The 13,040-nt window shown below is 33.7% G+C and overlaps 3 protein-coding genes across 3 annotated transcripts in view; all 3 read right to left on the reverse strand.

Moving 5' to 3' along the window:
* Positions 1 to 1,643, reverse strand: part of LOC106331015 — a 3,138-nt gene extending 1,495 nt beyond the window's left edge. Inside the window, exons 1-5 of the mRNA XM_013769382.1 lie at positions 1,506 to 1,643; positions 1,187 to 1,423; positions 786 to 1,118; positions 345 to 698; positions 3 to 240 (exon numbers count right to left, since the gene is read on the reverse strand). Of these exons, the coding sequence (XP_013624836.1) occupies positions 3 to 240; positions 345 to 698; positions 786 to 1,118; positions 1,187 to 1,423; positions 1,506 to 1,643 (1,300 nt within the window). The remainder of the gene's footprint in view (positions 1 to 2; positions 241 to 344; positions 699 to 785; positions 1,119 to 1,186; positions 1,424 to 1,505) is intronic.
* LOC106293359 lies at positions 1,622 to 2,359 on the reverse strand. Its single transcript, XM_013729071.1, has 3 exons — positions 2,153 to 2,359; positions 1,867 to 2,073; positions 1,622 to 1,785 (listed from the first exon to the last, which is right to left on the reverse strand). Exons 1-3 carry the CDS (start codon positions 2,309 to 2,311, stop codon positions 1,684 to 1,686), a joined length of 468 nt encoding a protein of 155 aa, XP_013584525.1. The 5' UTR covers positions 2,312 to 2,359; the 3' UTR covers positions 1,622 to 1,683.
* Positions 2,360 to 4,240: 1,881 nt separating this feature from the next.
* LOC106331022 (MATE efflux family protein 9-like) lies at positions 4,241 to 5,542 on the reverse strand. Its single transcript, XM_013769390.1, has 2 exons — positions 4,777 to 5,542; positions 4,241 to 4,662 (listed from the first exon to the last, which is right to left on the reverse strand). Exons 1-2 carry the CDS (start codon positions 5,540 to 5,542, stop codon positions 4,241 to 4,243), a joined length of 1,188 nt encoding a protein of 395 aa, XP_013624844.1.
* Positions 5,543 to 13,040: the final 7,498 nt, after the last annotated feature.

Consider the following 13,040-nt stretch of genomic DNA (forward strand, 5'->3'; position numbering starts at 1 on the left):
ACCCATTGCATCAGATATGTATTCAATCTCTGAATTTGGCCTCCAGAATTTTACATCACCGATCTTAGCCACATCAATCCACACCTTGCTTGCATTTGGACCTAGGGGTACAAAGTGGCACAACTCATTCGGATCCGTTGAAGCTACCCTTCCTTCAGCTACCTTACGTCCAGAGTTGTTGCAATCCAAGAGAGTGCACTTCTGCTTCGGACTTCTGGTCGAACTAGTGCTGCCTGGACTCTACAACTCAAACAAGATGACAGAAGCAAGTTCCAACATCAATCAAGGACGCAACATCAATCATCAGGCAAATAAAAAAAATTAACTTCATGTCAATTACATACCACTGCTTTTTTCTTGGCTGGCTTAGAAGGTGATGCTATTTTCTTTCCTGCACATTTAGTTGGTGTTACTTCTGTAGCGGGTGTAGGCATGACTTCAACCTTTAGGACTGGCCATGCTATTTTCTCGCTAAGTGCATCACCAATCAAGAACATATCAGCGGTTGGCCTCCACAAATATGCTTGATCATTGAACACCTTCACTACTTCGACACTAACAGCATTGGGACCCAGAGGTATGTTGTTAACCATGTCTTTGGATTTTGAAGAGCACACGAGACCTTCAGCAATGACCTCGTCCTCATCATTGGTCCAATCATATATCTTGCATCTTCGATATTCACCTTCCTTGCTTTGCTAAAACAAGATTTGAAATTAGAAATTTTAGTAATGATTAGAGATGACTCAATTGTTGTAAGAAGAAAACAAGATTTGAAAATTTACCATAGATAAATCTTCAGAACAGTTTGGATCCTTATCCAAAATCACTTTATCCATTGGCCAAGATATCTTGTATCCCACAGCTTCATCAAGAGTTAACACATCCGTAGTAGGCCTCCAGAGTGAAGCTGATGCGCTTAGTGCATACTTAACTACGATAGCCACTGCATTAGGACCAATTGGTATACGACCAATTTTGTACTTCGGTTCAGCAGAGCAGAATTCTCCTTCACCAACAACAACATCCTCTGATTCAATCCAATCCAGTATTTGTACTCTGACTCCTTCTTTGAATCCACCACTACTCTCAGATGTTTCAGCATCAACATTACTTTTCTGAGAAAAGGCAACAGAAATCGTAAATGTCTTAAAACTAATTGACCAAAGGTAATGAAAAGGATTACCTTCTTCTCAGCTAATTCTCGCACCATCCCCGTTAAATCTTCAATCTCTCTTTTCATTTCTGCAATCTTAGCGTCTCTAAATTGCAGATATGCTAGCTTATTAGCTGTAATCCCTCTACCAAAGCCCCTTACTCGTCCAGGTTTGTCTTTTCCCAAAACCTTGCTCACAGCATCTTCCCTTATGTTATCAGCAGCTGATGTGGAGTCCATCCGACTGTCAAGTGACTGTATTTGTTCCTGATACAATCATTTAAACACAAAATCATTCATTGCCATAGTCTATTAACTATACACAATATACAACTTCCATAATGCTTACAATAGTCTCAGCAAACTGGGGCTTCACAGGTCTGCCATCAGCATGAGTGTGTCCCGCAATCCAAACCTTGGATCTACTCACCTTACTTGGGTCTTTACTCTTTTTTTCTATATGAAAACAAACATATCTCACTACCATTTTAATCTAACAAGCTGATCTACAATATGTAGATGTTTGACTACTCTTTTACCATATCATCAGCTAAACGAAGCATTCCTTTGCGGCTGGTGGTGTGAGGAATCTGATTTCTTCTCATCGCTCTGTACTTGTTACTCGTTTCCTACAATATAAATATGACATTGATTATATCCATCAGACATGACCTTTAAGGATGAAACTTACTTAGTTGTAGATAACTCACTGTGAAAGATTTGGTAGTCTTACTCTTAACCCAAGTGTTCCACAGTTGAAGGGATGGGATGTTGCTCGGATTTAAAGCTATTCTCTCAGCTGCAGTCTTCGCCACACGTACTTGTGACACCAGCCTCGACTTCCCAGCCCTCCACACATTTCCCAGCTGCTTGAAAATAACAGCTTTCTGCCACTCTTCTTGCAAGTTAAACCTCCCCTGCATCACAGTAATCAAGTTAAACATGTTTATAATTTCATCTTGCGGTTAAACAAAACATACTAATATATATACAAACCTGAATTTCTTCCCACATTGTTGCTTTAGTCGCTGCATCAAGTTTTCTCCAATCGGCAAGTGTAACCGGAACATGTTCCCTCACAAGAGGACCAAGAAACGACGATAGGGTTACTGAACCAGGTCCAACATGCTCACCAATGTCATTGAATGTGACCATAATCTTATCATTGGGATTTTCAGCCACTCTACGCAACTTTGTAGGTCCTCTTTTATTTTTTTTTCTAGCGAGTCATGTGCATGTCATGTGCTGCCTGGCTGTTTGCTTCCTTCCTGACCTGAACATGTGACTTGCACCTTCCTGCTTGCTTGCTACATTAAAGTCATGTGATTTGCACACCTGCTTGAAGTTTCTTCATGGGAAGGAAAGTGTGCTTCAGCTCACCACATGTCTCACAATGATCTGAAACTTTTGTCCTTACTTGCTGACTCTTCTCCTGCTGTTTCCCCTGTCATTTATTACCTTGTCCTCTTCCTGGTCGACCTCATTCATCTCAGAAACAAGAAAGAAAAATTCAGAGAGAAAGAGAGAAAGAAAGAGAGAAAAATCTGTGAGGAAAATACATGAAAAATTCAGAAAAAATAAGAGAAGAGAAGTGAGCTTGGAAGACCCTTTCTCACCCTCTTCTGACTTTAATCAGTGAGTATTGGTGTGGTTAAGAGCTGAATATTTGGTGTCCTGAAGTTCAGAATCACCCATGTTCTTCAGGCTTTGGTTTTGATCGGTAAGATGTATTTTTATCAGTTTTCAGTGAGAAGTTCTGTTGGTTTGGAAACGCTTGAGGCTTTGTCTGAATGAATCCGACCTTGGCTTGATATGGCACTGATCAGGTTAAGAGTGGCTTCAACTATAAGTTGTGTACCATCTGAGTTCAGAAGATTGTTGATTTGAATCGGTAAGAGCTTATGGGTTTGATGAGATCAGTTTTTGTTAAGCTTCAGTCTCCTGTTTCAGTTCTTTTTGATGATAACCAAGTGTTGTGTCTTGATAAACCTATCAGTATCAGTTGTCTAAATTCATATATGGTTCACTCTTGGTTGGTGTATGATCCACTTAATAAATATTTTTGAATGATCATAGAGGTTTATTCCAAACCTTAGTACTTGTTCTCAAGTGTATAGTATTAAATATATAAGTATAAATCATGTGAAGTTTTATTGTATACTCACTCTCCCGAAAGTTTCCGCATTACCGTGAATTGTTCCTGCGATACGGAACAAGGTTACGAAGACACGATGATGGGGTCGCACCCTAGAGGCCGTGTAACTGCATGCAACGTTAGATCTTTGATCTTGGAATATCTAATGGAGATGGTAGTTATATTTATTTCCCCGCTAGGCTCGGTTAGCCTTGGTGTTTTTCTGGGTTTAGTCTATATATATATATATATATATATATATTATAAATATGAGTGAATGGCGGGTGTCGTGGAGGTGATGTTTAAGATAAGATTCATATCGATGGAATGATAGGCCTTATATATGTATTTTTTGGTTGAAGTATTTGAAAGTTAAGTATAATGATAGGCCTTGTATATGTATAAGATATTATTAATATACGTTGGGGGTGCAGGACTAGGCTCACTGAGTAAACTAATTACTCATGACTCATTTGTGATGCAGGTAAACAGTAGACGAGAGACTTTACTCTAGGACGGGAAGGAACAGCATCAGCCAACGGTGGTTTTATTATCCTTGCAAAGTCGTTTTGATATTTCTTATGTATAAGATTTGTTGACCGAAAACCTCAAGGTTAATTTATAATAAATTTTGTTTGATGCTTTTGAATAATATATAAAGAATGTTTTTTAAGTACGGGTTCCATATGATATTAGTCTTTGTCCGGATGAACTAACTATCGGATATTGTTTTTTCGGGTTGAAAAGCCTAGAGTGATATTCGATATGAGCGTTGGTGTTCTTTGGTTGTTGGTCTAAGGCAATCGGAAGTATTCTGAGCACCTCGGATCGACCATCAAAAAACATCGACCGTGCCATTTTTGATCATCTACGATCGGGGTGTCACAAAGGATCCGGTCAAAAAACCTAACAAGAACCCTTCAGCCCCTAGTTTACTTTAAACGCCAAACTCATCCCCAAGGGCAAAGGTAGAACCCACCAAGATTCGCATACATACCAAGAGACGGCTTCGCTGTTCCACGAACAATCTCTCCACAAACGAATAACGGGAAGCATATAACTTCAATGACCGCCATTATCAACACCAACTTCTTCACACTGTTTATGATCATTACGTCATGGTGAGCGTATACCCAAACACCTCTACATGCTATCATCACTATACCCCCAATGCATCCCGAGACAACACTCACAGCTAGCGTAGTGTAAGCTGCTCTATAAGCTCCTTTGGGATTATTTGCGCCGAGCTCATTAGACACACGTGTAGCCACGCACGTGCCTAAATAGAGCATCACAGCGTAAAGCAAGTATTCGAAGTTGAAAACTATGATCAAGGCCGATACAGATTCCACCGGGTTTGGTAACCTCCCGGCTAATAGGACCAAGATCTCGTAACACCACCACTCAAGGCACACGGTGAGACAACACGGTACACTAAGCTTGAGTAGCTTAAGCTAGTCTTGAGCATCTTGGTCTAACCACCCACCTTCTTTCCATTTGTTCTCTTTTAATCCCTCAGAGACTAGCACATAACCGGTTAAAAGAATCACGACTATAAGATCGGTTATCCAAACCGCCATTGCAACTCCTTCTATTCCCTTTGCTCTAGAGAGGAATATGTTGATGGGGATGTGTAGAGAAGTGGCTGCAGCTGTGGTGTACATGATGGGGAGTGTAACGCCTTGTGAGCTTAGATAAGCCTTAAGGGGACAGAGCAAAGAGAGTACTGGCAAATCAGGAAGGAGGTAAATGAGATATCTCTTGGCTATGAAGGAGATTTCTTCTTTCAGACCAAAGGCAATAAGGATCTTGTGAACATTGAGCCACAAGAGAGATATGGGGATAGAGATCAAGAGAAGCAAGAGCACTGCCATCAAAAGGGTTTTATGGAGAAGCTTAAAATTCTTGGCTCCAAAAGCTTGGCCACAAATAGGTTCCATTGTTGCTGAAATTCCATATAAAACAGCAAAGCCAGTAACGTTTGCAAAGGAAAAACCTAATGAACCTCCGGCTAGGTTAACCTTACCTTGATGTCCAAGAAAGACAGATGTAGTGGTTAGCTTACCGAACCACAAGAAGTTCATAGCCACCAATGGTAAACCAATTCTCATTTGAAGCTTGAGCTCATGAACAATGCTCTGCGTCATGGTTTTTGATCTACCCTCTTCAGGGACTTTCGGTCCCGAAGTCTTGAAAGAACATCCTTCACAGACTTCTGGATCAAATGACTCTAAATTTGATGTTCCTGACATTTTTTGGCGTATAACAAAGGATAATTTGGAGAGAGGGAAGCTAATAAGTGAACTAAAAAAGGTAAAGAACTTAAAGAGGTTTCAGCTAATTTTTTGGCCTGGTTTTTAGAGTTGCATAGAGAACTGGTAGGTGAGAAATGGTTATATGGTTGTGTGGAGGATTAAGCATGGTTTGCGTGAGAGGCAGCAACTTAATGAAGAGATTTTCTGGAGAATAAGTTTTTGTAACGGGCAGAAGCAGACGTGGAACAACTTGGTTGGTTTCCTATACTTCTCAGTGCATTGAATGATGAATCCATATTAGAGTCCCATTTGCAGTTTTTGTTTGTTTTCCTCTGCTTTTAGTTTTTTTTTAATATGCATTTATAATATTTTACATATTTATATTCCTTTCATTTCATATTAAGTATTATTTTAGTTTTTAAATTTTATTTTATTATAAACGTGGTTTTAAATTTCAAGGCAAATATTAAATATTTTTCAGTTTTTACTATTACTTTTAGCTCATTAGTTAACAAAATCAAACAAATTAATATATTAAATAGAAAAACACAGAAATTAATCATTTTTAATATGTATGCAAAAACCTCAAATGAAAGTTATAATAAAACAAATGGAGTACTAATATTCTTTAAGATTTTATAATCCTAATTCCGAAATTCTATCGTGATCAACATATAGATACACTGCACGGGTTGATCTCTAATTAATATTGTTAGAAATTAAAGATCAGATCTGTCTCACTAATACTAATAGATACTATTCCTTCCATTTGACAAAGACCGTCAATTAAACACTTTTCTAACATAAAAAAAAAACTGAAATGCATTTATGTTTTTATTAATTAAATCTGTTTAGCCAATAATAGTTTAGATAAATAGATTTCTTTATTAAATAAATGATGTTCACAATTAATATTCAGCTAAAAGTAAATATGAACTGTATTAAAATTCTGAAACGATATTTTTTATGTAACAAGAAAAATGGTAAAGTGACATTCTTTGAAAAAAAAACTGAATATAATTTTTATATAACCTATAAGTTTAATTAAATAAATGAGCACAAAAATAACAAAAGACGAGGAATAAATTAATATATTGAGAAGACAATAGACAAAATATTGGAAGAGGATATGTGCCCTTGGCTTTCTATTTTCCTTTTCGTAAAAGCAACAAATAATTGCATAATGCATAGTTGTCCAACGAAAACATCATTAATTTAACTAATACACAAAAAAATTATGGATAGTGTTCAACTTTTATTTTGGTGCTTTTCAAAAAGAGGTTCGATTGGTAAGATATTTGGTGAGGTGATAAGAAATTTCGTTGTTTATACTTTAAGCTAGAATACAACAGACTGAATTTGGTTTGTTCAAAAACCTAAACTAACTATCCTAATTAACTCTCACTAGTTGGTCAAGATTCATATATTTGATCATGCCATTTAAATTATTTAGGATCATTGTAGAAATTTATATGTAATTTTGAATATCTTTCTTTTCCCAAAAAATAAATTAAATTTGAGTATCTTTCTAACATATATTTCCAAAATATAAATTGTTCAAATGAATAGTTCATATATAGCCTCAGCCATCGACCATACATGTAACTTTAAACTTACTAGTGCTATTTCTTTTTTTAAAAGCAAATCATCACTTTTATAGTTTCTTCGACTGGAGTTATCATATACAGTGGTGGAGCCAGTCAGGGCCGTGCCTGACATATGTGCCTGACATATATAAGTTAGAAGCAACTATTTTTTTTTTGGCCCTATAAACTATTTTATAAAAAAATTAGTGTTATAATATACAGAATTGTGGGTTCGAGCTCTGCACCTTGAATACACTACCAACCAATTTAACCATCAGAACCAACTGATCTTTAATGGAATTGGCCCCTAAATTGGTTTTAACATGACCGGCTCTAAAGCTAATGCTTGCTCAGCCTCTATTCAAGCCAGTGTGCACTGTGGGGGTCAATTGACTCATGTCAATTTTTGCAAAAAAAAAAATATTTACTTGTGTTTCTAAAGAAAAATTCGATGAATTGACCTCAGCAAAATATATTTGTTATCAAATTGATCCTCCTAAATAAAATTCTGCCTCTGCCACTGATCATATATATAATATATATATATCCTTCTATCAAGGCTAAATAGGATGACTAACAAGATGATTGTTACATAAAGAGCACAAAATACTGAAAATGGAATCTGGTACTATGATCTTAAGAGTTGATCACTCAACATATTATTCTTGCATGCATGCATGACCGGTTCTGAGCAAAACCTGATGAAACATTCGTTTAAGACCCTTAATTTTTTTTGAAAAATATGTATATAGATCTCTGAATCTGTCAAAAGCCTCCAGACACATTTTATTATTGAAATCCTTATTAAGTTGCTTACGGCCTCGAAAATCTCAGGATTGACACTTCATGCAGGAGTGCAACTTCAATTGAAACATTTCCTCAAAAGGATAATTATGAAAGTTGAAAAGGACAATTAAGAAATAATGATTGTTTCTGATACGTTTATAGTTTTATTCGTTGTTTCAAGGGTCCACGAGCTATTTCCTCACGAGAAGTATCGTATAGCACTAAATGTATCCTAAACTACGACCTCATGCTATTTATCCCCGAGAAAAAAAATTTGAAATCTATTTCACCATGAAAATTAAGTTTCATCTTTATTTCCACATGAATCTAAATATTGCAATCGAAAATCCCATGGAAATCAATGAAATTGGTTTACTGTTTTTTAAGCAAACCACAAACCGTTTTAACCCAATGACTAACCGAATTAAGATCCAATTACAACTCAAAACTTAACTAAAAATCCGAAATCCTAATTTTATAACCCGACCAGGCAAATTTCCCCCAAATTAAAGTTCTCTCATTTCACAAATCCTGAAACGAAAAAAAAATTCAAATTGAAAACCTAGATATTGAAATCAGGAGGAATCAAGAGAGATAACAAATGACGATGGCTCTTGGCTGTTTTTATTTTGGCCCAGATTGAAATCAGCAACTCCATGTCTTACTTCATGTGACTCTCGAAAATTTTGGCTTTATTTTCTAAAATTATTTTGTTGTTGTTGTTGTGCTTCGTTGTTTTTTCTGCTGATGTGTGTTCTTTCTTTGTTTGGTTAAAGCTTTGTTTTTGTTTGAATTTAAGACAGCGAACATAGCTGTGAACTTATTCTGAGAAGAAACAACAAATGCACATTCACGCCTAACTTTCTTCTCCGTGGAAAACTTACGAAACTGAGCAAAATTACTTTTTTGAGAGACTCATGCGTTGAAATTGAAGATTTGGGTTGGGTTTTAGTTCTAGTTAAGATTTAAGTTTGGTCGGGTTTTATTTGATTATGGTTTAGTTTAGTCCGGTTTATTATCTGATATTGAAGATTTTATATTAGTTTTACAAAACCGTGACAAAACCAAGATTCATGGAGAAATAGGTTTCAAACTTTTTTCTCGGGGATAAATAGCACGTAATCATAGTTCGGGAGACATTTGGTGCTATATGATATTTTTCGTGGGGAAATAGCTCGTCGACCCTTATTGCAAATGACAAATCAATAAACTGGTCTAAAATCTATTGGACTACAAGTGCCCATTCTTTTGTCCCGGGCCATACAATTTTCTTGAGTATTTCGACGGATTAAGAAAATGTGATGCCGTTGAAAAAAAGAAAGAAAATTATGTTATGGTTATCTATTTCGTTTTCCGGAAAGATGTTTTTGAAAATATGAGTAAAGAATGAGTAATGATTAAAGAATTACAAAAAGAATGAGTAATGATTAAAGAATTACAATGTATCTTCGGATAAGTACTGTATCTGGGAAAGTAGAAAAATACATGTCTTCATATATTTTAGGTTATCTTGCGAAGTATTGTAGTAATATTCTTAAGAAGAGATAATTAAGTATAAAATTGTTGTTTGGCAGAACTAAGACAAATGCTGTCTGGATACAATCTGATGAGCCAATAGCAAAAGAGAGAGAGATTAGAGCCTCTTTATTGCAGATCTTTTAGCATTTAGTTAAAAGATAAGAAACCGTATCTTATACTCCCTCTGTTCCTGAAAGTAAGATTTTCTAGAGTATGCACGCTTATTAAGAATTTAATAAATGTTTATAATTTAAATTACTTTTTACTTTATTATACACTTTCCAATAACTTTCCACCAATGAAATTTAATCAATTCAAATATTCTCAATTAATGTTCCTCAAAAGTATAAAAAAGTACCTTAACAATATAGAAAATCTATCTTTGTGGAACAAGAAAAAAATCTAAAACATCTTACTTTCAGGAACGGAGGTAGTATTACGTTAAAAGACTCAACCTAAGAGACCTGCAATAAACATGCTCTTAGCATTCAGTATATATATTTTAAGAATATTTAATTAAATTTGACCCTTGTTGAGCTCCTGAAAAGTTGGACGATTAACTTATACTACTATTTATAAACTATTTTTATTTTTACGGCCTTCTTTTAAAATAATCATGTTTTATTTCAAAATTGAATCGAAAGTTAAAACATTATAAAAGAACTATATTAGCTGTAGAAATCAATTTATTTAGAGTTTTTGTTAAGTTTTATTTAGAGTTTTTGTTAAGTTCTTTAGAGAAATCTAGGACAAATTATTTTAAAAGCCATAGCTAAAAATCTAAAGAATAAATCTTTGAGCAAAAAAGTATAAAGTGTGATCTAAATGAAATTGCAGGTTGTCTTTCCGACATCACAAACTTTGCTATTTTCTTCTCTTTGTTATCTTTTACCTTTAATCCGTACACAATAATCTGTTTAGTTGTCGTTGTAACAAAGACTATAATCAAACTTTGTTCTTCGTCTACTCTTGTTAGAGTTTTATGAAATAAAATCGTTGACCAAAAAAAAAAGTTTGACCAAAAAAAAAAAAATTTAAACAGAAGCTAAAGCAAATAGTACAAACTATTACATGATAGATTTGGTTCACTTCGGTATAACTGTTATTCCTAAATTAAATCTAAGAATAAAAACAACAAAACAAACACAAAAAATAACAGCATACCAGCCGGGTACGTAATCACCTCAAAACAGACACACACAGACATATAAAATCCAATAATTAAACCCAATCCCAATATTATACAAGTATCATTAGTATTGTTTCTTTTTTTTTGTGCACCCATTAGTATTGTTTCTTCAAGTATAAGTATTTGATCAGGTTTCGTAGACTAGTACTTTAACAGAACCTCACCATTAATTAGCCCATGTTTAGAGCAGTATCAATTTCGAAACAAAGGATACACATAAATTTTCATATTTTAGTGGTGATCCCATGTTTTCAACTCAAAAGAATGTGATTGTATATATAAAATGTGTCTATATAATATGAGACCCAGCAGAAATAAATACTACTCCCTCCGTTCCTTAAAAATATATATTCTAGAGAAAAATTTTGTTTTTAAAAGATTTATTTTTTACATTTTCAATGCATGTTTTATTAACTAATTGCAAACTTCAAAAATCTTAATTGCAATAATTGATTTTTTATTGGTTTAAAATTATGGAAAAAAATAAACACAAAAAATTATGCAAATTTAATGTGTTATATTAAAATGTGCGAAAAACTAGAATATAAATTTTTTAGGAATAGAGACTAGTTAATAATGAGATACCCTTAAATCATGTGAGGTTTCTTTTGAGCTTTAGTTTGTCGTTTGCTTAATTTGTCTCCAACTAGGCCGTCTTAATGGTCCTCAAAGCACCCACTTAATCATTAATTAACCCACATGTCTCCCCCTAAATTTGACATTAATCTTCATCTTCAACTCTCCGGATCTCAAAATATCAAAATACACTATCAGAAAATAAACAAAATATCAACCTATGAATTGTCTTCCGAAAAAGTTGCTGATTTATTCAGGAGGCTTAACTATATATTACATATATAAATGATGTAACATTTACTTAACGTTATAGAGTTCGAAAATTTACTTAGACGTGGGTAGGGACCATAAACTGGGTTTATTAGAAAAGTTGCACGATGTGATTTGTGCAATTAGGTGTCATCCACGTGAGACTTTCATTTAATTTTTATTAATTAGCTTAATTTACCAACTTTAACTCAATCTGATTTGCGTAATTAGGTGTCTTCCACAATGAACAACATAGCAATGGATTTGTAGCTTAAGAAATACTATAGAATAATATGTGCTTTGGCAAATATCACAAATTAATTTCTATTTTGATGGTAATTTTGAACACCAAACAAGAAAAGTTGTAAACGTAAAAAGAAAAGTCCTAAAAATTCTATGCTTTTTCTTACGATGTAGCGTATTAAAACAATTTATGCAAGTAAATATGTTGTAGCGTATTAAAACTAGCTAGTCAACTGGGGTATTGGATAATGGTACTACTGGTAACAAAATAAAACAATAACCAAAGCATTTATGTACATACTAAGAGTATACTTAAAAAAAAACATGTCAAGAGTATTATGTTAAAATCGTTTAAACAAATGTTCATGCCATGGTTGCTACTTATTGAAAACCTAAAATAATTTAATTAACCAATCAATTAATAGTCCGTATAATTAGGGATTGAAAGCAAGCTGTCCTTTTCTCTTTTTGAGAGCTCGTGATTCGAACTTTGGTTTGAGAAGTTCCATGCCTTTTGATACTAAAAAAAAATAAGCCAGCTGACCTCATTTCCCAATAATCTTATTGATTTTGGTAATGGATGGCATCAATAATCGTTAACCAACCATCTATTATTGGAATAATTATAGACTATGAAAAATAAGTACATTTCTTTATTACTAGTATTCCCTTTGTTTCATAATAAGTGTCGCTTAAGATTTTTGCATACGAATTAAGAGAATTGTTAAAAAAATTGTTTTTACCCATATTTAATAATCTCTTTATTTCATAATAATTGTTGTTTAAGGTTTTTGCACACTAAATAAAAAAATTATTAAATTTTTTTTACCCCTATTTTATATAATTTTGTTTGGTTTTATTAATTAATGAATTGAAAATAAGGACAAAAATTAAAAATCTGTTTAAATTATGCATTAGAAATGTAAAATAACATTTATATTGAAACAAAATTTAAAAGATAAAATGACACTTAATATGAAACAGAGAGAGTACAATTTTTGTTTGGTTTTATTAATTAATGAACTGAAAATAAATGTAAAAATTGGAAAATCTGTTTAAACTATGCATTAAAAATGTAAAACGATACTTATATTGAAACAAAATTTAAAAGCTAAAACAACACTTAATATAAAAAGAGAGAGTATAAATTAAATGTTTAATTAATTATTGTCGTCCAATTGTTTTTTTTTTTGGGGTACACGTTCACATTTGTTCTACACAATCTGTAAATAACGTACATACTATATAGGTATCTAGGTTTCATTCATGCTTCCGTTATAACTGAATCAATTGAAAGTCAACGATGCGTAAATGTATGAAGCACTTTAGTTTGGTGAACATGCTTATA

This window comes from Brassica oleracea, chromosome C1, assembly GCF_000695525.1.
Source record: "Brassica oleracea var. oleracea cultivar TO1000 chromosome C1, BOL, whole genome shotgun sequence".
Lineage (NCBI taxonomy): Eukaryota > Viridiplantae > Streptophyta > Magnoliopsida > Brassicales > Brassicaceae > Brassica > Brassica oleracea.